This window comes from Chenopodium album, chromosome 21, assembly GCF_948465745.1.
Source record: "Chenopodium album chromosome 21, dcCheAlbu1.1, whole genome shotgun sequence".
NCBI lineage: Eukaryota > Viridiplantae > Streptophyta > Magnoliopsida > Caryophyllales > Amaranthaceae > Chenopodium > Chenopodium album.
The window spans coordinates 10,457,744-10,482,247 of NC_137854.1; the positions used below are offsets into that span (position 1 = coordinate 10,457,744).

The window sequence follows — 24,504 nt, forward strand, 5'->3', positions numbered from 1 at the left end:
AAAAATTAAAAAAAATCTAAGCCAATTTTGTGAAATTAATCACAGCAAGCATACAGTTAATAACCATAATTATAAATTGTCGATTTCAATACAGGTATGATCACAGCTATAGTATATTGTAGAAAAATGATGAAATTAATCTGATACAAATTTGACATAGTGAAAACAAAAATGTATGAATAAATAAATTACAAAAACATGACGAATACAAGTATGAAATCGAAGAGAGTGAGAGAGAGTGAAAAACCTTAAAGTTGTAGAATGCAGATTGGTTCGTCGGAGGCGATAATGGAGAAAGCAGGTTATTCTGATGTTTTAATTTTTGAAGCACCTAAAACCCTAATCCCCCATTTTTCATTCAACACCTTTTTATTGGGTCGGATCCGATTTAGGTCCATCAGTATGAAACACTGTTGGACTTGGTATACATTTCAATATTTCATACCCTAAGCCTAATTAGCCATTTTAATGAAAAAAAACTTAAAAACTTATATACTTCAACTATATTTCTCCCAAGAAAAAGTTGGACTTGTGCATTATTTATAATTTTATATATTCCATTTTTACTGGTTTTTATGATAATATTTAAGATAATAAAACCTCTGTTTCATAATAATCGCAACACTTTAACCGGTAAACATGCCTATGTACAATTTTGAGTATTAATATTTGTAATTATACGGAGTATAATACTAAGAAGTATAAAAGCTTGATCTAATGACAATATACATATAGACTAATCCAAACATATAAACAATGTGTTGAGATTATTACGAAACATAGGAAGTATATGTAGTATAAGATTTGTCTTAATAGAACTTAAAATATTGATAATAGCCGCAAATTGATAATTGGGGCTAAGCGTCAAATAAAAATTGCTTCAAGAAATAAAAAATAGAGAGAGTATATATATAACTTTTACATATTGATATTAGCGGCAGATTTAAGCGTGTCAGCTAATAATTTAGAACATATAATGTATGAGGTGTGGCTGGTTATTAAAATGTCAATTCCGAAAAGATAGTTTTTATTAAAAGGTCAACAAATCACGTTTTTAAGGTAACATGTCAGGATGCTAGCTAATACCAGCTAATACTTTACATGTACGTTAAGTTTTTTTTTTTTGAAGCAAATACATGTACGTTAAGTAAGACACCTTTACATATCAATGTTATTTCCCCTCAAAAAAAAACAAATCTATTTTCAATATGCATTTGATATTTTCGAGGAGAGCAGTGGGGTCTAGGGGAGGTGCGACGAGATCCGACGAGAAGTGGGAGAGGGGCTGCGAGTTCTAGCGAGGTTGCTGGCGATGGGGTACGGTAGAAGGATGGTGGGTATGGTTGTGTAGTGGTGGCTAAGGGAATGGAATGGAATGGAATGGAAAAGATTAAGGGGTGGGGAATCAATGTAGACTAATTTTGGGTGAACTCAAAATTAAAAATGACAAAAAAAAAAAAAAAATGACAAACAAAGAGCAACAAAGAGAATGAAGTTTATAGAACTTGTCATAGGATGTAAAAGTCATTCCCCTTTGATTATTAACCACAATCAAAAGCCCCTAGGTATGTAGAACTTGTCATAGGATTGAAAAGTAAATTCCTAGAAAATAGAACTCCATATGTGTTGAAAGCTCACAAGAATTACTACTTTCTTCATCCAACCAAACAACCACTAAATCTTTCACACTTTTTTTCTAGTGTATATTCCCTTTTGATTTTGCATGATGATCAGTATCAGAATGAAGTTAGATAATTTGAATAATTGATTAAGTTATAAATATTCCATTTTTGAAATTTTAGCGAAGAGACCTTCGAAAACACATAAACAACAAATCTGAAAGATCAATTCTCAACATACTACTCATATTGTGAGTAATCTCAAGCTCTGACCAAAATTCATGCTTCCACAAGAATATCAGGATATACTAGTTTTTAATTTTTTATCAATGAAAAAACTACAATCCAGGTGAATAAATTTTCTATCAAAATTGCTAAGCTATCCTTCTCATTCAATCAACAGTTATTTTGAGTTTAAATGATGTATGATGCTTGTTCTATTTGCTCCCTGCTTGCTTCTACGAGTTACCTACTTCTTTCGTAAGTAAAGGAAGCCAACTACAATTGAGATGCCAACGACGGCTATAGGAGCTGCCCAGTACTGCAGAGGCAAGTCCTTAATCTTCTGGATGGTATCCATATCCTTCTTTTCTTGTTTACGTTCTGGAATAGTTGCAGCAGATGGGTCCAGCTCTCCAACAAAATACTTCTCCATCTCATCCCTCGCATCTTGGCTATGTCCAGCATCTTCAAATTCCTCTTTTGCGTCCTTTCCTTCATTATTAATGATATATGAAGAGATTTTAGAAATTTGCAAAGAAAATATTTATAATCTTCCCACCATTACGATATGAGATTCTATCTCACAAGTTGTACAGCATCAACATTAGATATCTTATATTAGGCAAATATTGATACAAACAGCAAACACTGGATCTACTGAGATAAATGGACATACCAGTTGCGGAGAGAAGCACATCATCTCCACCGGGATGGTCGTCGAGGTAAGATGTAACGTCATACACCTGAAAAGGAAATCATTTATTGAGTTCCAAAATCCAAGCAAGATGAATAATATAACCAAATGATCTTCTATACAGGAAGTAAATGACTTAATACACATAAAAATGAATACTGAAGCAATTATATAAGATCACACTATATGTCAACATGGAACAATGGTTCCCTGGTTTACTTAAAGTGCGCATTCACCAAAGTTTGCCACTAATAATAAAAAAAAATTGTCACACAAAGTATGAACATTAAACCATGTTAAATACGCAGAAGAACAACCAGATTGAGAGATGACAAAACCGGTAAGACTCAAAAGTCAAAAGACAGATATCAGCAATACTAATAGTAATCCTTCTATCGGTTTATACCTAACTTCACATGAATTTAGAGCTTTAAGTGGGGATATTTCAACCTAAAAAGAAATTTAACCACTGATATAGATAATTTTGATTTTGAACACCACCCTTTGAAACCAAATTACAAAAGACACATATATTTGGCAAGACCAAACTACAAAAGACACATATAGTTGGCAAGAGCAAAACTCCAAAGCTAAATGCAGGAGGATTAAGATTTAAGATTGACAAATATACTTATTGGACACGAAAGATGAAGATAATTAAAGCACAGCACAGTAAAGTTGATAAAACAATAGGCCAATAGCAATCTGACAACTTAAGAAACACAAGCAGCAACAATTTGGGAAGCGAAACTGATTTAACACCCCACCCCCCCTCCCTAACTTCTCTCTCACCCCAAATCTCTTGAGAAGAAAGACATCTATACAAGATCATAAGCATCCAGCGACCTGAAAAAGCATTACGACTTCACCATTTGTTGCAAACATAAGTGCACACTTTAAAGCGCATATATGCCACAAAAATAAATGATATATTTGACATCTACTGAATTCATAAGAGAATCAGAAATAAACCTAATAAAGTAATGCTAATTGATTTGAGATAGCAGTAGAGCTTCTCAAAAAATCACACATGTTAGCACCTCAAATAAATAACCCAAAAAATCACACATGTTAGCTAATATCATCTTCATCTCTCATTGACAAAGATCAAAAAGGATACATAACTCTTATTTATTCACGAGTACTCTAAGTGTTGCAATGTTACATGTATGCCACAAACACAGAATACTGGCATACATGGTTTGTACTTAGAAGCCTGAATACAGAGTATATAGCGGGGAAGTGAGAAAGCACAACCTATTTTAATCTTAGGAACATTGAGAATATCTTAAGGCATCATAGATCTCAGCAGTAACGAAGTTCAAAGATCTGGCTCTAAAAGACCAACACCAAAACCAACTCAATGAAGATTAAGGAAGCGCGGAAAAAACTAATCAAAATAAACAGAAATATATACATCCAATCACAGAGCGATTCAAGAGTAGAGTATATGATCCTAAAAGCCCAAAAACTAGCTAGGTACCATAATAACACCTCATTTGTTCACACGGCGCCAAGAATACCAACTGAACAAATGATATAAGAAAAATCAGAAACACTAAGTTCAAAACACAAGGAGTTCGAGCACAAACAATACCAAATTGGGGCTTTAACTTGGAATCCTCATCAATGTCTAAGATACGTCCTAAGATATGTCAAGCACAAACAAGACCAAATAAAAACCAAATTTGAATGTCAAAGTCCACAGCAATGTCGAGCACAAATGAGACCAAATAAGGCACTGGCTACCACAGATATGTTGAGCACAAACAAGACCAAACAAGGCACCGGAATGCACAGAGATGTCTAATCCTCTAACATATTTCTACACCTATCAAAGCATGATTCCCGAACATCTTTATACACTCCAATGCTATACACTCCAATGCCCCAATTGTGCACACCAAAATAACATCTTTATACACTCCAAGCTATACACTCTAACCTATCTAACATATTTCTACACCAAAAGTCCAAAATGGGCATTGGAGTGTATACAAAGCTATACCGAACACGAACAAGACCAAATTGGGGAATTGGATTAATGTGCAATAACCCAACAGCAATGAAGATTTTAACCATCAATGAATCAATATTTTCCTCACTAATCAAGGATATGGGAAGCAAAATCTAATCAAATTTACTTAAATTCAAAACAAAACGCAGTGGAGTGTACAATAGTTACAAATTCAAAGCAAGATTGAAACCAAGCAAAACCCCAGATGACATTTCTTCCAATTAAGTACAAACATTACAAAATCAAATCAAAACCCACTAAAATAAACGACTTGTTGAACAAATTCCACAATAATGAACACCCAAATAAACCCATAAAATCAAGCAAATTATTAGAACTTATTAATAAGAAGATCTGGAAAATGAATGAAAAAATCAAGGAAAAAAAAGTGACCTTTCCATCAATAACTACCCAGCAATCATCCTTGGTGTTGTGCTCGGCGGCTTCTTCCATACTAAAGAGTTTCGTCAAAGTTGGCATTTTCTTTGTTGGAGAATTGAGGAGGGTTTTTGGATTTACTCCCTGATTTTCTCTCTCCTAAAACCTTGGGAGGTTTGAAGTTTGGATTTTGCTTAGGCCGACCTCCCAAGTCGTTGTTTCCTATCCTCCAAGTTTTAATCCGAAACTTCTTGCTTTGTTTTGATTCAAGTTCAACTACTCTCTCCTTTGGCCTTTTAGAGTTTTAGAGTAGTGCACTAGTCATACATGAGTATACTATACGATGTGTTAGGTACATAACATACTTCGTAAAAAGAAATTAGTGTTAAACTCGTAAAAGTATTGAGCAAGCACAATAACTAATTGAATAGACTTTATTATCTTGAGTTTGAATCTTATTAAGTGAGATTACTTGAAGGTAAGAATCCCTTATTATACTCTTTATTTTCAACTATATGGCAATCATGAAGGATTTCTTGTGATTGAGCAGTTTTAATGCTTGATTTGTGTTGATTCCATTTAATATTTGATCTCAGTCATTATAAACAATAGCAGTATGTGCGAATGGCATGTGTGAGAGCGCGCTAATGTGGCCTTTTCTCATCCCTTCCTTTCTTTGATGAACCACGGTGACTTGAATTTTCTTCTTCCTTCTTTCTTTTCTTCTTTGGTGAGTTACTTTAGAGCTACTGCAGCTCGAATGCATCAACTAGTATGCGTTGCCAGCAATTGAATCTTGACCTAATTGGGGCTGGCTGTTTGGCGCGCATCGCGTGCGTTAAATCCCCCTAGTATAAAAAAAAAGTAAGAAAAATAGTAAGAAAAAAATGTTGTAATAATCTATCGCTATTCATTATCTAAAGTTTCTTTTTATTTTCCCCTTACTTAGCCATTTATGTGCTAATTCAATCAACTTAGAAATTTCTTGTATACTTTCTTTAGGGTTATTTAATGTAACGAAATTTATGTACGGTTGAAATTAAAAATCAATCAAACATGTCATATAAATCAAATTAGAGGTTGTCTATGGATGTAGAAGTATCTATGAAATAACTCTTTTAACACTTTTCGTAATCTCATTCTCAAATGACTAATCTAATCCATTCAATTCAACCTGATAGAGAAAACATACCATATATATGATGGATTTATGAAATGAGAACCTTCGTTAGAATAACCATTTGTTTTTGTTCTTATTCATTTGTCCAACAAGGTACACAAGATTTGTTTACGAGTCCTTATATTTCTCTTGAATTTAATTTCATATCCGTAAAAACTAATCATGCACCAATCACATTCATGTGTGCAATTTGTGTATATAAACATCAAAACGTATCCCTTTAGTTTTCCATTAAATTACTTGCTTAATTTAGGGCATGGAATAAGACAATTTATTACTTGAGGCATTACTTAAGGGCATGTTCTATTCACCTTATTTTCACCTATTTCAGGTCTAATTAGTGTAGTTAAGGGTTTGTTCAGTTCAGCTTAATTTTAGTTCAGTTCAGCTTACTTTTAGTTCAGTTCAGTTCAGTTTAGTTTAGTTCAGTTCCTAATTTCTTTCTCTCATAAAAAGTTCAGTTCAGTTCAGCTTCAATCAGTTCAGTTTAGGTTAGCTCAGCTCAGTCCAGTAAATCTGAACAAGCTCTAAGTTCAGTTTAGGAAAAATAAGTTCTGATAAGGGTTACTCAAGTTCAGATTACAATTATAATAAGTTTTAATAAGGTCTAATAAGTTAACATAACTTTATGTTAGTTTTGATAAGTTCGATTAAGATTCGAATTAGTAAAAAGCAGGTGAATAGACACACATCCTTAGTGATTTCCTTATGTTCATCTTATTTCAGGGTTTATAGGTTTGGTAACATAACTTTAGATTATTTTGTATATGTTATCAGTGTTAAGGGTTAATAAAAAAAATAAAATAAAATTTACAACTAAAATAAATTAATAAGATTTAATAAGTTTAAATGAGTGAAAATCAAGAAATCAGAGATACATAAAAGAAAAACCTGGCATTGTTTTTCGTTTTTAGTTTTCTGTTTTTTTTTTTTAAAACAAAAAACCAAAAACAAGAAACAAGAAAAAGATGTTTCCACTTTTTTGTTGTCAGTTTTCAAAATTAACCCGAGTTTAATAAATTTAACTAATTTTTTATTTATTATATGACCTATATTATACTCCCTCCGTCCCCAAATGATAGTCCCTTATGGGCAAAAATCACGGGAATTAAGAAACTTAAATAAAAGTAGTAAAATTACATTGAAAATATAAATTTACATTGGGTATGTAAAATAGTAGAGAGACAAAGTAATAAAAGTGCATTGAAAAACAAAATTTACATGGAAAAGTTAAATTTGCACAAATATTGTTGTAATTGGAGGAAATTTTGATAAAAAATTAATATTAATGGTACTTGAAAAAAGCAAATGGGACTATCAATTTGGGACTAAAAATAGGCCATAAGGGACTATCATTTGGGGACGGAGGTAGTATGATTTTGAAAAACATAAATCAAACAAATATGCGAGATTCAATTTTCAATACCCGACCCAACACGAGGTCCCCACGGGCCCAAGCAGCCATGGCCCATGGCTCACACACCTTAGAAAAAGAAAAAAAAAAGAACGGTTTTTGCCACAAAACACAAAAGCATCTAGTAAGTAGTAACCGTCAGCTTCAATCATCTGAACCAACCAACTAGTGGAACTCTTTCACTTTCTGGCCTAAAATATCTGTTCACCTTCTTCCCAATTTTCATTTAAACCTTACATTTCTTTAAACTCTCTTACAACCTCCTAACAAACTCTTAACAAACAAGATGATTATTCCAATTAATCTGCTTTTAGTTACACTATTTTTCTTAATCATCTTACACAATGCTATTGTTATCTCTGCTTCTTGCTCCAACGGACAATGCAAGGTACATTGTACATGAGTATATATACCCCCTCGTCTCTAACTGTTGTTCCTATTTTAACGGCGATTGTCTTACAAAAAAAAAAAAGTCAGTATGTAAGAGTGACATACATTTAGAGATGAATGAAGGGAACAGTTTGTTGCATAAATTTAATTTGCTTTCTTTTCAAAGTAAAATTGTGTAAATTTTAGTTTGCAATGGTAATAATTTTATGGTTTTTTTTTTTTTTTTTTTTTTTTTTTTTTTTTTGCAGTTGATGGAAAATTGTGCAAGAAATTCAGATTGTGGTGCTGGTTTGTACTGTTCTAATTGTCGGTATCCAAGACCAAGTTTTAGTGGGTCAAAATGTGTTCGATCAACTGTCACTAATCAGTTCAAACTTGTGGTATGTAACCTTTTACTCGTGTACCTTGCTATGTATCACAAATTGCATGATGATTTTGAATCTTCTGATTGGAATTACTAGCATAGAGAATTATACTGTTTTATAAAGATCACTATTAAAAACTTCTAAATTTTGCTACATTGAGGAATCCATAGTTACATGTTAATAATGTACACCAGGTTAAATTAACGGGTAGTCAAGCAATGATATATCTATCTCAAGAGTGTCAAAAATAAAAAAAGGTTTAAACTCGAGTGACATTATTTTGATATTTTATTTAGCAACCTCTGGGATTTTTGTAACTTTATTGTAGGGGAATTTTTGGATTGATGAAATTTTTCATAAATTGGATCAACAACAACAACAAAGACTCGAAAATTGGATCATTTGATAAAATCCGAAAAGTGATCAAGAATTCCTCCAATGTGGTCTCGATTTACTTAGCTTCAAACCGTAGTTGTACCAGCTATTTGTGTTAAGCTAGCTATCCAACCGAGCTAATGAAATTCAAATGAACTCGAATGTACCCGTTTCTGCCTCTAGGGCTTGATCATCTGCCACTCTGCATAGTCAAGACATACCTAGCTTCTACACAATAACATGCATCAACTCTAATGGTTTTGAAGAAAGAAACTTTTGAGTCATATGCTATTATTTATTTGAAGTGGCAAAGATATTAATTTAGCCTTGTTATATGATCTGTTTCTTATTTCTGCTGCTTTCAGAATGATTCTCTGCCTTTCAACAAATATGCATTCTTGACAACTCATAATTCCTTTGCCATCGAAGGGGAACGCCACAACACGAAAGCTCCTAGAGTAACCTTCAGAAATCAAGAAGATAGCGTCACACAACAACTACACGTGAGCCTTCGATCTTTTCCCTACAGTTTTGTAACACAAATGTAATATAGAGTAAGCATCACATGAGCAAAAAGTCTGTTTTCGTACATAAAACTCGTTTGTGATGGTCGTTGATAACTTGGGTACAGAATGGTGTTCGAGCCTTGATGCTGGATACCTATGACTACAAAGGAGATGTATGGTTGTGCCATTCGTTTAAAGGCCAATGTCACTCATATACCGCATTTGTAAGAACTAGACTCATTTTTTACTTAAAACATAAGAACATTTGTTGCCTCAAGTTTTTGAATCAATGACACTGTATGTAAACCAATGTGATTGAAATAATGTTGATTTTCTTTTCGTGATTAAAGGAACGTGCTATTGATACATTGAAGGAAATCGAAGTATTCATGGCATCCAATCCATCAGAAATTATAACACTAATCTTGGAAGATTATGTGAAGACTCCAAAAGGTTTGACAAAAATTTTTAAGGAGTCAGGCTTAATGAAATATTGGTTCCCGGTATCAAACATGCCTAAGAATGGCAAGAATTGGCCCTTGGTTAGCCAAATGGTAGCTAAGAATCAAAGGCTTGTCGTGTTCACCTCCGATATGGATAAGGAAAGAAGCGAGGGAATTGCTTACCAGTGGAACTACATGGTTGAAAATCAGTGTAAGATATGACATAAACCTTTTGTTTTTGCTTGATCAAGAAACATTAATTGATCGAGCTAATTTATTTTATTTAATTTTCTCACTTGAATCCTTTGCAGTTGGAAGTAAAGGGATGAAACCAGGAAGATGTCCCAAACGAAACGAGTCAGCTCCATTGAATGATCACACCAAATCATTGGTATTAGTTAATCATTTTAAAACAATTCCTGTGAAGCTAACAGCATGTGAACATAACTCCAGAGAACTTATTGATATGCTAAAAACTTGCTATGCTGCTGCTGGTAACCGTTGGGCTAACTTTGTTGCTGTTGATTACTACAAGGTAACATAAACTAAGCTCGATATGATACAAAATAGTACAAGAATGTTATTATAGATTATGTCATTCTATTGTGTGACTAATAGATATATGTTAACAGAGGAGTGCAGGAGGAGGAGCATTCGAAGCAGTCGACACCCTGAATGGAGAGCTGCTATGTGGTTCCACTAACATTCATGCATGTGTGGTAATATGACCTTTCATTACGGAACTAATAGCTGATACCATTTTAAGGCTCACAAACTCACGCTAAAGTTATTTGCTGAACCAATGGATTTAAAAGCACCTTTAATGTTTGGATCAATCGTTAACTTAGCTTCAGTTTAAGCTATATAGTACTCTGTCTAAAATCAATGGTCATATATACGGATATGAATAAATAAATAATGTTGTAACACAACTATTACTAAGGGTGTCTTCGTATAATCATATCATACACTTCATTATGAGATTACGTGTCATAATAATGTGACTACTAATTTCAGACAGAGAGGGACAACTGGACTAGTCCGGTGGAATTGCTTTTTAGAATTTCTAACAATCTCCTTTTCATGTTGCAGCGAAAACCATCAAGGTGATCAAGGCCTTGCAGTTATATCCACAGCAAGGTATGGTGGGAGCACAAGTCGAATAAGCTTCATGTCAACAGCTTAATTTAGTTTTATAAAAATCTAGTCCCTTTTTGGAACAGTTTGGGTAGTTTAAATGTTAACCTAATCCTGTACTTTGTTAAGAAATTCACTAGTAATACTAGTACTTGCAAAGTAATAACCTCTTCCATCACACAGACAAAACTAAATTTATGCTTGAACTAATCTAACTTTTTAAATCAAAGACCAAAATCCCGCAGATCTTTGATACATATTCAATCTTCTTTCAATCTTCATTCATATACCTAAAGGGGATCATTTTAGTTATGTGTTTTCAGTGTTTGTTACATTTACAAGGAAGTAATTTCCAAAAGAATAGAATTTACATTATTATACATTGATCTACATATAACGCACAGGAAACTTAATTGGTATCCTGTTCCTAGGATCAAAAAATAGTTTAGTAGGTTAGTTCCTGTCTTTTGCTTCAGAAAACAACCAGTTTTAGCTGGCTACTTCTATGCAGCCTCTGTCCCTTTCTTCCTTAAGCTGCGCAGAACTCAACAGTGATTGAACTCAGTGCAGTTTCTGGTTTGGAAACTGAACAGCACGAGCAACCACGGCTAGCCATCATGAGGGTATTATGCACCAGCAGAACCAGGTGTATCATTGTCACATTACATATCCAATACATTTGTAGTGTGTAGGAAACTGCTGTAGCAGACAAAATATATGTATATACGACTATTCACAAGATTTCAAGAGCGGAGATAAACGCACAACTGACCACCATCTCCAGCTACAGCCACAACAGATGAGGTTGACTCATCAGTAGCAATATGCAAGACTTCCTTGCCTGAGAATGAAAACGGATGAGTAATTAATATGATAAATCATCCAGGAAAAAAATGTAAGGTTAACAAAACAGTAACAATATTCCCTTTAAAACAATGAATTACTCGAGAGATTATGTCTAATGTCTAACTTCAACAATCAATTCATAACTCTTGTATACATAGATGCTAAAATCAAGACAGAAAATCCAAGCAGAGTTGCCGTGTCAGTATCATGATGACAATCCCAGTGTCAAGCGGCATCTCATAGGTGGCAGATAATTTGTGCTTAATGGACCTTGGAGTGTGAGTTGGCAAACTGGAAAATTTTCACTTCATTGTTATTCAACAGTTCTTACATAGTTTTTAGATTATACTTGAAATAGTTATGGTGCACTAAAAGGTCCCTTATACATGGAAGCCTATAAGGCAACGAATGTTTAATGTTCTACTATTCACTCTTCCAGGATTCCAAGGGGCTTCCCTGATCCGCTAGTGAAGGACAGAATGGAATGGACTTGGAAAAAAACATTGCTAGATGATTCATCAGAGTCAGAACAGGGTAAAATGTCTGACACTATACGACAGCAACTTGGATATAAGCTTAAATTTGAACCAAACTAGATGCTAAAAACACATCAACATTGCACCACAATTCAGATGTATCAACTATTACTAATGAAAGATGCAACTTATTTAAAGGAGCATACCTTCAAGATCATGTAAAGCTTCAAGTTTTCTTCCTGTGGCCAACTCCCATGTATACACTTGTCCTTCTTGGGTACCAATGATTCCAGTGCCTGATGATGTACCAATTGCAGTAATGCTGGAACACAATAAAGAACTAAGTTTCGAAATGGAACTAAATTGTCATAGTAAGTGAGATAAAAAGGACTCTTTAGGTTAGCGTTCAATAAAAATGTATTTCTATTTTCTTTTTACAAGTATTTTTGCATTAAATACATGTAGTTTTGTTTTTACACCAGCTAGCAGATTCATAAAACCATAATTAACTTTGTATATACTTGTAATACATATTTTAGAGCAATCTAACAGATAAGTGAATATCTAGCAAGATAAATGAAAAGATATATTGGGACTGGAAAGGATAATGCCTCTTGAATCAGAAACCAATATTGGAGGGCCATTTAAATTAAGTTCTAGCAACATAATTCAGCTTAACTAATTGAGTAACAATAATTAGACTGGTAAAGAAAGGGGAGAGGGAGCAGATGCATATGCAGCCTTACTCGCCCAAGACTGCAAAGAGGCTATTTCATATAGGCCTTTTATCAGATATGCATCCGACTTGCCTAGTCCTTTATGAAAACATAATAGCATGAAAATAATGAAACTTTTAATGGTGAATGCAAATGGTCCAAGACTCAGTCTGAGAATTGAAGTTCAGTTGATATTTGGTAACATGCAACATCTAAGCAACAAGTAAGATGAAGCATAATAAAACTACCAAGACTATTAAATCCAAAAGAGCACCTTGAATTAAGAGCAGCTCCCAAAGTCACCATATTTTTCATCAACAAACCAAGCCTCCAACATCCATCCAAGTTCAAACGGTGATTACTTGCGGAACAAGAAGTTTTAGCATGAGTGTCTGATGAAGTGCATATAAGAAGCCAGATAGCAGTATCTTCACCTTCCATTGAGCATGAGATATTCGCTACATCATGCCTTGAGAACCACAACATAGTTGCTTCCTTAAGTTTCCTTACACAATCCTCCATGACAACTTTGTCATTAGACAGGCCCTTGCTTGGGTATTTAAACAAACTTACTGGTAGAAAATCGATAACTGAACTTGCTGAAACAGAAAACTGTGATACAAGAGTGCGTTTGATTATGTCCCTTGCAAAATTCGAAACAAAAACATAATGAGCAATTATTTTTCTGAGCTTAATAAAGTTTTTAGCTTGTGGCTAAACAAAAACGCTCTTGACACATCAAGCAATAAAATTTCTTGTTCGGTAGGAAAAACTGCATACCACAGACTAAATTCTCCGTAACCATTATGCCCAACCACCATAGAAGCTGATTTAGGAATTCTCTTCAACTCTACAATGCGAGATGGGAGAAAGTCATAGCTTGGTATAACATATACGTCTGTCTGTTCACTGCAAGTGATTAAAAATGATTGGAATTTCCATCAAAAACAAAATATGTCAAATTAAAAGAGGCAGCAATAATTGAATAAAAATACAGTGTGTAGACTCGACTGTTCAAATTGCAAACATCCTTGGCATAGTAAAACTGAGTGCTAAAATTGAATTATAAGCAGCCATACAGCTAATATTTGTATTCCATCAAAAACTAAAAAAAAAAAAAATTATGTTCAAAGCCCGTTTCTTTCTTTCTTTTTTTTTTTTTTTTTTTTTAATTGAACCTGCTGACACCTAAATTGAGACTCCTAACTGGCTCTTCGTTATTTACTTAATCCGACAAGGTAAATGAGCTTCAGTATAAGAACTAAAAAGTGTTCTTTACAATCCTAGGGGCTGCAACCCTATTCAACCAATGTGACTTCCTCAATGTGGGACAACACATCCCTAACAGACTATGTGAAGCCACCAAATTGACAGTGCTAGCATCTCAGCTGCCACCAGCACCTGCTCATATACTAGGAGACATGGGTATTACGGAAGCTGCACCTTTGGTCCTAATGTGGTCCACACATATTGAAGAAAGTTGGCTTCAAAACCAAGTGAAATGACTCTGAGGATGAGGTAGTCAATCCGGGTACCTGGATTTGAACACCCCTATTGGCAGCTATGGGTTTAACAGACACACCCTAGGGAATGTCCCTAGTGAAGGTCAACTTCCTAGCCGTAGGGTTTGTTACAGACCATGTTGGCTTTCCGGAACGAGAGGGAGGTCTCATCTTGATGCGTAGCTTAGAGTAGTACTTGCCCTTCCGGCAGGTCGGACCAAATTGTCATGGGATATTTTGTGGACTAGTTCTTCTTTTTTTTTTTTTCAAATTAGGAACTTACAAGGTTCCCGTGATGGCGCCTAGACCGAATCTAGACCAGCCTAACACTCAAGCAACAAAGAACAAACACTCACAAGCAAGAGACAAAGCACTAACAACGTAAACACTATTATTTCAGTGCGTCTTGTGTGCGGCTGGTCACACCATGTGACCACTTGTAAAATAACAAAGTAACCCCAATAACACTGACCCGGTAATCCTTATAATACTCACCAAGTAACCCCTAAGTAACCCATATATCACTAACGAAGTAACCCCTGAAAAACTGAATGAGTAATCCCTAATACACTAATGAAGTAACCCTCGTTTTGAATGGCCACATCGTGTGGCCAGCCACATATAAGACTTTGTGCTATTCTTTTCGTGGTTTATAAATTACAAGGAGTTTCTCTTTCTAGAATCTCTCTATAGAGCTCCCAAAATTCGATGCCAAGCCAATAAATTCCTACTTTCCTAGGTATCAGGTTTGGTACGAATCTTCTCAACTGGATCGTTGCGCACTATCATTTCATCATATCAAAAAAAGCAATAAATTTCTCCAACAAAAGTATAATAGATCCAGACTTAATTCTATCCTATTCCTGTTGTGAATACATTATTCTTTAGAATTTCCTGTTTCAGCTTGACAGCTTGTTATGCAGAGATGATTGACTTAATTCTACCCTATTCTTGTCACGAATACGTTACTCTTTAGAATTTCCTTTTTCGAGCTTGTCATGCAGAGCTGATAATTCAAGCTTGCTTTTAGGTAACAAGCTTAATTTTGCTACTAATTGCAAAATCAAGTTGCATTCATACTCCAGAGTTCAAGCCAAGAGGCAATTTGCTGTTTGATAGCAAATGAACTATTTGACATCTATTTTGGTCTGTTCCAAAATGATCATCCTACTACTGGAAATGGTTCAAAAAGATACCATCTGATGTGCATGTGGACCCCACTTTTGCTTACAACCTTTTCTCTCTGCATCACATCAACCCTTTTTCTCTCATATTCCAACACTTTCTTTTATTACTTAGCGTCTCTCTATTCATCTTCAATTTTTATGATTAAATTAGACACCCCCCCCCCCTCTCTTTTACCTCTTAATCTCTGTGTCAAAACACAGCATTTGGACAGAGGGAGTAGTAAATTAGGCTAGATCTAAAAGTACATTTTAATCTAGAAAGTATACTTACTAATTACTATCATTTTGAGTAGGGATAAAGAGTTTGATTGCAGAAATAACAGATAAATGAGTAATCAACCTAGGATCAATCTCAAACTAAGATCAGGTTCAAGCTTAACAACAAATGCATATAAATTCCTTCATCTCATTGAGTTCGACTTGAATGAAGTAGTTCTTTCTCTAAAAGAATCAGAAAGTATGAATCCTAGATTTAATGATATTTAAGCAGGATAAGGGACATGACAAGAAATCACCTCCAAGTTGAATTCATAATCCATATGTAGATTCTTCCACTCTCATCCACAGCGATCAGACGATCAGGTTCACAAACAATTAAGCAATGAACAGAGAAAATTGTTTTCAGCTTCACCACAAGGGAGACGTAGCCAAATTTGATTTGTACAATCTTTACAGCATTCTCCTCGAAGCAGAAAGTTTCACATTCCGGACACAAGCAGTAAAGATTTTTCTCCCTGGACAAATGCAATTTGGATTATGTTAGTATTTCATCACAGTTTTGCAGTACCAAAAAAATATACTTGTATATATGTATGGGTCAAAACCTGCAGTAAGGCACTCTGATGGAGTCTGCTAAAACTAGGCCACTGGCATCTGGCGTGAACTGTAATCCAAATTTATCAACTGCAACCTAATAAAGATAATAGAAGAAAACGGCAACTCAGCCAGCTAGCTAATACAAGTAGAAAAATAAAAGGGCTGATGCATGTTTGTTTACTTACTTCTCTACCAAATTCATCTTTTAGGGAAGGTAAGCTCATAGACGTATGACCAACCATAAAAGGGCTCCCTGAACTAGGTTCCGCAGTAGATAGCTTGTACAGAAACAAGTCCCTTCTCTTTTCTTCCAGAAGACCACATGAAACACAAATGTAGATTTCCTGGGGTATTCTTGTCAACATTACCGATGAAATACGGATTGGGTGAGAGTAACAACCAATAAGCTTTGAACGGCCTTCTATCCCATCATTGAGCTCCCATTTGTTCAGACAACTGGGATGGATTTCAGCTTCATCTTTGAATTTAGAGTTTTCATTTTGATGGGAGGACAACTTGTTTGCATCAAGTACAAGAGATGACCCTCTTTTATCAGGTTCTTGCTTCTCCTTCGGCAAATAGGCAGCACTTACTTCAGCATTATTGGAAGGTGGTAGCTCATTGTCTTCATGTTCTTCATACAGGTCATTTTCTACACTGTCCGGAACAACATATCTGAGGTTTTCTTTGATTCCAGTGATCCCATTATGATGAGAGGAAAAATTGGTTGCATCAAGTACAGGAGATGAACCTCTTTTATCAGGCTCTTGCTTCTCCTTCTGCAAATGGGCAGCTACTGTTTCAGCATTATCAGAAGGTGGTAGCTCATTAGCTACATGATCTTCATATTGGTCAGTTTCTACACTGTCTGGAACAACATATCTGAGGTCTTGCATCATTGATAGACCCGAATCAATTGCACTCGAAAGATGCGCTTTTGTTTGTCCATTTGAACCAGAACCAGCAACTGTTCCAGCTGCAAAATCAACCAGGTCATCATCACTTGCCCGAATTTTTTTTAAAAAAAAAAAAAAAAAAAAAAAAAAAAAAAAAAAAAAAAAAAAAAAAAAAAAACTAAAAATACAGGTCCAGCCAACAATTTAAATTCATCCAACAGATGTCCAAAATCAGATATAACAACAAGCAATGTACACACTGAATTATACCAGAAGATTTGAAATCAGCAGATGGTAAATTTTTATGGCGCTTAGTTTTTCTCCTTTTTCGTGATGAATATGTAAGAAGTGGAACTGCTAACGGAACTAAAAGTGCCATCATTGACTTAGCTATATCATCATCAACAGAATCAAAATCACTTTTTTCAGAATTTCCATTCAAGTAGCTTCCTTCCTCTGAATGTGATCCCATTATGGCCTCCTCAGAAAACGCCATCTCACCAACTGGTTCATTTCTTGCTATGGCCTGCTCTCCACTATAACTGCCAGAATTCGGAGCACAGGCAATTTCTGCATAGAAGCCAACTGTGTCACCAAGTGAAATATCTAAAATTTTTAAAATTAAAAACTAAATAAATAAATAAAGGTAAAGAAAAGAAAAAAGAAAGAGTAAAAAAAAAAAAGCGGAGTTTAGTTTGATGTTTCGACACTCTTTTCTCCCCAAGGTCCTTGTGCGAACCAATTGGAGTAGGGTCTTTGTGATCATAGTCAATACCTAATCTTTAGAATGAGCACATTGGTATTGTAACACACATTAACTGTCCCACCCAGGTGGATTAAGCTTGTTTAATGAGAAAAAGATGTTTATCTCAGACTAAGTCAGTGATCAAGCTTGACAAACTATCAGTACCTTGCTGAGTATCAGAGGAATCAGGCGCAAACAGATCACCAGCATGACTGACCTGGGAATCCCTCAGAAGTGGAGACCTTGGCTTTAACAAGTCAGGTATTACTTGAACCATCTGACTTCTTTCTTCAGTTGCCACAGGTAAACCAACTCCTTGGACTTCAATACATTGTCTGTCAAGCTGTGAAACATTAAGAATCTTCTCCTTGTTAAGCAAGCAATAAGAGCTACATATATGTCATGAAAGTTTGCTGAAGAATTCCAAGTATATGGACCCTAGTGCTATCATTGTATAAAGTTAGGTTACATTTAAGTCTATGGGAAGAGATAAGAAAACAAAAGCAAATAATAGAGATTAATTTATAAAAAATAATTACAAAACTTCAGTATAGGGATTAAAAGAGACTACAGTCTGCTTACAGGTTTCTCTTCTTGTGGCATGTCTACACCAAGTGAGGATGCTGCAACGGATGTTTCCATGATAGGAGGCTCACTCTGCACTTGGATTAAACAAGATTCAGTTTTTGGATCACCAGGAACTTCATGAGACTTTACAGGTAGCCCATGAGCTAATAACAAAACATTATCTCCAAGCTCCATGTTTGATGTTACTTGCAAAGCCCCTTTATCATGGTGATCACTCAGAGCACAGGAAATCAGGGGTTCGTCAATGTCCATCTTCCCAGATGCAGAATATAGAGCCTTGGTATCATTACCTAGATGTGGAGGCTGCCATCTTTCATGACCACTTTTACAAGCTAACTTTGTATCTATTCCTCTAGAGGTTCTGCTTCTCTTACCAGTTACAATGGTCTTCTCAAGACATGACCTCAAATCAGGGTATTTGTGTGTCACGAGGCACTCAGTGTCATGAACTTTTGGAGAAGCTTCATTACAGTTGGTTAAAACTGAACTCTGATCAGAGGCATCATTTACAGTGGCTACGAGCTCCCGGAGTAATCTCTGGACCAATGCATTTTTAAATCCAAAAAACTGTATAATGTACATTGACAGTGAAACAAAACTGTCAGAGCATGCAGAAGTGGCATGCTAAACAATTCACTAAATCATTGCAAAAGGGAAATATACACAGGATTTTTCATGGTTATAGTTCCTGACATAATATTATAAGGCTAAGAATTATAAAAAAAAAAAAAACTATTATTGTTAAATTTTTGAAACAATATGAAATGGGCCTGGGCAACCCGAACAAGGAGGAGGAGAGTTAGGTCCACAAACAAGGCTTTGGAGCTTCCATACTAAAACCAATTGGCAATAGTAGGAGTTACTCCTCTACCTTATAAAGTGGAATCACCTATCCTCTTTCTCCAATGTGGGACACTCATAAGTGGGCTACAATGGGATTCAACACTCCCCCTCACTTATGAGTATCCTTAGAACTAGAGCACACCAGAAGGTACAATATAAATCCTCTTTGGGAATGAACATCCAATAGAGGCCCCTTAACCAGTGGCTTGACAAATACCCAGTTATATACGGCTCAACAAACCTGGGCTCTGATACCATGTTAAATTTTTGAAACAATATGAAATGGGCCTGGGTAACCCGAATAAGGAGGAGGAGAGTTAGGTCCACAAACAAGGCTTTGGAGCTTCCATACTAAAACCAATTGGCAATAGTAGGAGTTACTCCTCTACCTTATAAAGTGGAACCACCTATCCTCTTTCTCCAATGTGGAACACTCATAAGTGGGCTAGCTTCCATACTAAAACCAATTGGCAATAGTAGGAGTTACTCCTCTACCTTATAAAGTGGAACCACCTATCCTCTTTCTCCAATGTGGGACACTCATAAGTGGGCTACAGTGGGATTCAACAATTATAAATTTTTTGAATATGAAACAATATTGATTGTTTTCTTTATATTGTCTTTCCTTTCTGCTTCTAATGTGTTCATTCAATATAATTCATGTTGCAAAAATTTCAGATTCTAAGCTCGCTAAATCGATAATGATATTCACTGAACTATGATATGCATCTTTCCAAGGCTGCTTTAATAAGCAAGATGTATAACGACCAAACTTCAGATGGAAAAGTTCAAGATAATTTTTGCAGATGACTCCCTAGGCACCTAGAACATCTTACCTGTCAAACTCCACCCCCCCCCCCCCCCCAAAAAAAAAAAAAAAAAAAAAAAGTGTTTTGGACTTGTATGCTGTATGGAAAAAGCTGCTAGAAATGACGCAGAAGAATCTCCTAATCACATCTTTGATATGGCCTGTCTGATTTAGAGTAATTCTTAAAGAATATGAAAACTCTATCTACCTAGTAAAAAAATTCTTAAGGGAAAATTGCAAAATTCCAAGAAACAGTTGGCCCATCTTTTAGAAAAAATTCTGATACTTACGGAAGTATGTTGGAGGCACATATTAATAAACTTAGGAAAAGTAAACTGAGTCCCTTCTCCAAGACTCCTCTCTAAGTTGCTTATTTTTCTCCTTGTATAGACTTTATGCTTGACCAAAAAAAATTTTGTAACTGCCCAGCTGAAGCATCCCAAGTTCCCAACCGTTCCTCTAAGCTCTTGACAGACATAAATGTGGCAAAAATCAACAAAATCACAACAAGGAGATGTTCTTGATCTCACACTCCTAAGGATAAAACCTAACCCACCTGGTTGGCTGGTTCTACAGATAAATTTCAAATGCACAAGATGACCTGACTCCAATAATCTGCAAATGTCCAATCTCAAACTTACAAAAGAAAACACTCCAAAGAACAATTTAGCAGAACTTTTGCCTACTTATCCTATGCCACCTTAACCCATTTCATTTTAATCTATCATATTACAGCCTATTCTCTTTTTGAATCAAATCATCCAAGTTCTACAAATTCTTAGTTACGATATCACCACATTCACAATCCAGTCCTTCAAGATGAGATAGGTTGAGAGCCCAACTAATGCCCAATGAGGCTAAATCTATTATGGTTTTAACCAAGCCCATTCACCAAAGCATAAAATTTATCTATCTAGGGGATCTCACAGAAAAGGTTCCAACATTGTACTATCGTGTCTTATCCTAGGCACATTGCTCTTTCCATCCTTGTAATGAGCCACTTTAAAGCCACTTACAATGCGACCCCAAGGCCCACATAGAGCATATTGTAATTCAACCTTAATGTCATTCTAATATTTCACATAATGCTTACACAAATCCCAGAGAATGTAAGCACACAACATGATAAACATAGACTTTATGATTCAATCTTGGTTTCTTGCTTCAAAAAGTGATACCTAGTAATAAATGCAAGTGCATTTTAGATAAAGCTTATCTCAGTCCGTATGGGTCACAATATTCCAACTAAGGTACATGAATACCTGCAACCTATGATTTAAGTTATAAGATGGATGATCGTCTTAGTTGGCTATTCTTGGCTCCATCTAACATGCAACAAGAAAAGGCAAGTCCCATTGGGATGCAAGTGTCTTCATCCAACCTCAATAATTTACAAGAAATAAATGTAGTCTCAGATGTATGATCTATTTTGACCAATTTCAAGCTTAGGACACAATGCAGGTTTGAGATACGAATCCTTTAATATGTGCATAAGCCGCTAGGGACAGAACAATACCTACATTTGACATTTGAAGAGCAAAAAAAGATTTACCTCCACGCCGTCAATTTTGCCAGAAGATCTCTTCCCATGCCAAAGCTTGATACGAGTCAAGCACTTCTTCTGAAAGTTCTCCCATGCTCTGTCCGGTGTTTCTCCAGAACCAAATTGTTTGTCGTTGGAGGTAATCTACCAATGAAAGGTAAACTTGTAAAGGAACTCTAATCCTCATTTTTACTACATTGAGATATGAATCAGAAAGTGCAGTAACTTACTTGAAATATGGGCCCTTTTGAACCCTCATGGATTTCCATCTTATAAGTGAGCCCATTGTGGGTTCGAAGGGCTTGGTAGCCAATTGGATAAGGATATCGGTCTTTTCCCTACAAATGGAGAATCTATTTTGTGAATAAGAGCTGACAAAGAGTATGAATTCATTCACAAATGTAATGTAATTGACCGCAAAAAATATTATTTAAATACCCAAACACCAATGGAGAGCCATTCTCTAAATGCATTGATCACTCAACAAACAACGCCAATGGATGAACTTTTAAGGTACATTTATTACATCCTTACAGCCTACCACTAACTAGTATTGACAACCACACAAAAAGTACAAAATCCAGTTCGCCAATACAGAAAAATAAAGTTGCACAAAATGACATAACTATTCAATTACACCTATCCAATCCATGAGGCTTCCACCTTTATAGGGTTACAAGTTACATGTATAGTAAAGTGTAATGACATTCAAATAAGCCCTAAGTCCCTAACACCTTACGCCACATCTATAAAGTTCAACACCATCCAAAGCACTTAACAAATCCTATGATCAACTAAAAAGGCAGGCCACAACCAATGAGAAAACATTCAACAGTCTTTTTGTGGTGCCAATCCAAACGGAGCGTAATTTGCTAACTACATCATTTACACAAATGCTTCAAATAGAATGTTATCTCATGCTATAATCTAAAACTACTGATCCATCTCACGGTAATTACCAGCGGTACCTTTTTAAAGTTAGAAAAATTAATTCTATCAATTTCAACAAATTAATATACCAAATATGTCAATCACCTCCGCTACTGTTAAGACTTTGCAAGTTTGCACCTAAGTTCCAGCAAGAACAGACTCGTCGGCAAACTGCCGAAATTGCACAATTTAATCTACCAAATCAGGCCCAATTTTTTCACATGATTCACAATGTAATCAAAGCTTATGGAACAACTCAATCGCAATACCTAATATTTTGCTATAGACGCAAAAATGATACAACAATTCAATCAAACCAAACAAACTAATCGAAATGCAGATAATTTTGCTCGCCAATATCCAAATTTGAATAAAATAAGCTGAAATTTTCCAGATTTACTCCGCCAGTAGAAAATTTCAACTTGATAAACTCAAAATTGCAATCAATTGAAGTAAACTATCTAATTTTCTTCAAAATTTAAAAACATCGCTAAATTATTGACGAAGAAGAAAGAGAAAGAGAGAAGAACAAACCCTAGAGGAACTCCAGTATTTCTTATCCCAAGGTCCGGTGTATAGAGCTCCAATGGAGAGGATTTCGAGGCCATCTGACTTTGAATCGAAGTCGGATTTCACCATTGACGTTGCATTCAGCTAAAAACTCAAAAGCTTGAAGAAAAAGGAGGAGAGAGAAAAATGGAGATTTTGGGGGGAGGGTTGAGTTGAGCAGAGAGATGAGTAAACCTTGAGAATTGGGGGTTTTCTAATGGCGGGAATGTAAAATGTTCTTCCCTCCAAATGTTTGTGTGTGGTGTTTACTTCCTCGGACCCTCGGTAACTCCGTAAGTTGCTTCAATTTAATTATTGCTCTAGTATTTGGGCTCGGTCGATGCCCGGATCATTATATGGGATTGATCATTAGTACATGTTTCAATTAATGACGTAATTTTCTTTTAGTTAAATTTGTTATTCATTTTGTATTTAAATTATATTAAAATTTATATTAATATTAAAGTTTCGTATTTAAATTATAACATAATATATCATATATATAAAACTTGTGGTAAAACACTCGCTACATGAGAAGCGAATGAAAGAGAGAGCCACGTGGCATAATGATAAGTTGAGTGGGTGACTTGGCGCAATAAAGGGTCTACGACTCTACGTGACACATAGACGTACTTAGGAACACTTGTACTCCCTCCGTGTTTAAATAGGTGAAACGTTTTCCCTTGTGCATGTATGTCAATGCAAAATTTTAACCAATAATATCTTTAATTATCAATAATATATTTATAACAAATGGGTATTAATAATCTACTCAATCAATAAGACAATTCCAACAAATATCTACAAAGACTATATTTTTTTCTTATGTTTAATTAACAAACATTGGTCAAAGTAGGTCTAATGAATAATGCCAAATTAAAGTTCCCAATAGGACACTTAAAAAAACGGAGGGAGTAATATTTCTCTCCCTTACTTTTTCTTTATAATTTTTTTGATTAATAAAAATACCCCCCCCCCAAAAAAAAAAAAAATTGATACTACAAGTCCCAATTCCAACTTTTGGCGCCGAGGTTATTTATAAATGAGTCCCTAACTTATTATAACCGGATAAATCAGTAAGATTGCCGCGTATTGAATTTTTGGTGATTTGTTTCAATAAATCTTATTGTTTTAAGGTCGGGAAATTAGGGCCTAAAGGGAGGGGGATGAGTGTTTCGAGTGGTGGAGGATAATTATTTTAAAAAAAACATTAAACGTACAAAGACACGTGACACTATTTACCAGTCAAATCGGTTAAAAATATGTTAGGGACTGTTTTGAGAAGGACCCTTGAAAGTTTGGAACAATAGTTGAAATCT

General features: G+C 35.2%; 3 protein-coding genes across 3 annotated transcripts; 1 reads left to right on the plus strand and 2 right to left on the minus strand.

The window, feature by feature from the left end:
- Positions 1–1,837: 1,837 nt before the first annotated feature.
- Positions 1,838–5,161, minus strand: LOC145601312 (cytochrome b5-like). Its single transcript, XM_081657311.1, has 3 exons — positions 4,946–5,161; positions 2,518–2,584; positions 1,838–2,333 (listed from the first exon to the last, which is right to left on the minus strand). Exons 1-3 carry the CDS (start codon positions 5,030–5,032, stop codon positions 2,089–2,091), a joined length of 399 nt encoding a protein of 132 aa, XP_081513437.1. The 5' UTR covers positions 5,033–5,161; the 3' UTR covers positions 1,838–2,088.
- Positions 5,162–7,654: 2,493 nt separating this feature from the next.
- On the plus strand, positions 7,655–10,905 carry LOC145601483 (PI-PLC X domain-containing protein At5g67130-like). Its single transcript, XM_081657504.1, has 8 exons — positions 7,655–7,912; positions 8,163–8,294; positions 9,020–9,157; positions 9,286–9,384; positions 9,511–9,814; positions 9,915–10,138; positions 10,236–10,322; positions 10,696–10,905. The coding sequence occupies exons 1-8, from the start codon at positions 7,811–7,813 to the stop codon at positions 10,711–10,713; spliced, it is 1,104 nt and encodes a 367-aa protein (XP_081513630.1). The 5' UTR covers positions 7,655–7,810; the 3' UTR covers positions 10,714–10,905.
- A 94-nt stretch (positions 10,906–10,999) lies between these two features.
- On the minus strand, positions 11,000–23,443 carry LOC145601482 (DNA binding protein). The gene is made up of 13 exons (XM_081657503.1): positions 23,171–23,443; positions 21,937–22,044; positions 21,716–21,850; positions 18,507–19,079; positions 18,090–18,267; positions 17,450–17,749; positions 16,469–17,259; positions 16,292–16,377; positions 15,983–16,201; positions 13,559–13,687; positions 13,053–13,421; positions 12,269–12,384; positions 11,000–11,581 (listed from the first exon to the last, which is right to left on the minus strand). Exons 1-13 carry the CDS (start codon positions 23,273–23,275, stop codon positions 11,484–11,486), a joined length of 3,207 nt encoding a protein of 1,068 aa, XP_081513629.1. The 5' UTR covers positions 23,276–23,443; the 3' UTR covers positions 11,000–11,483.
- Positions 23,444–24,504: the final 1,061 nt, after the last annotated feature.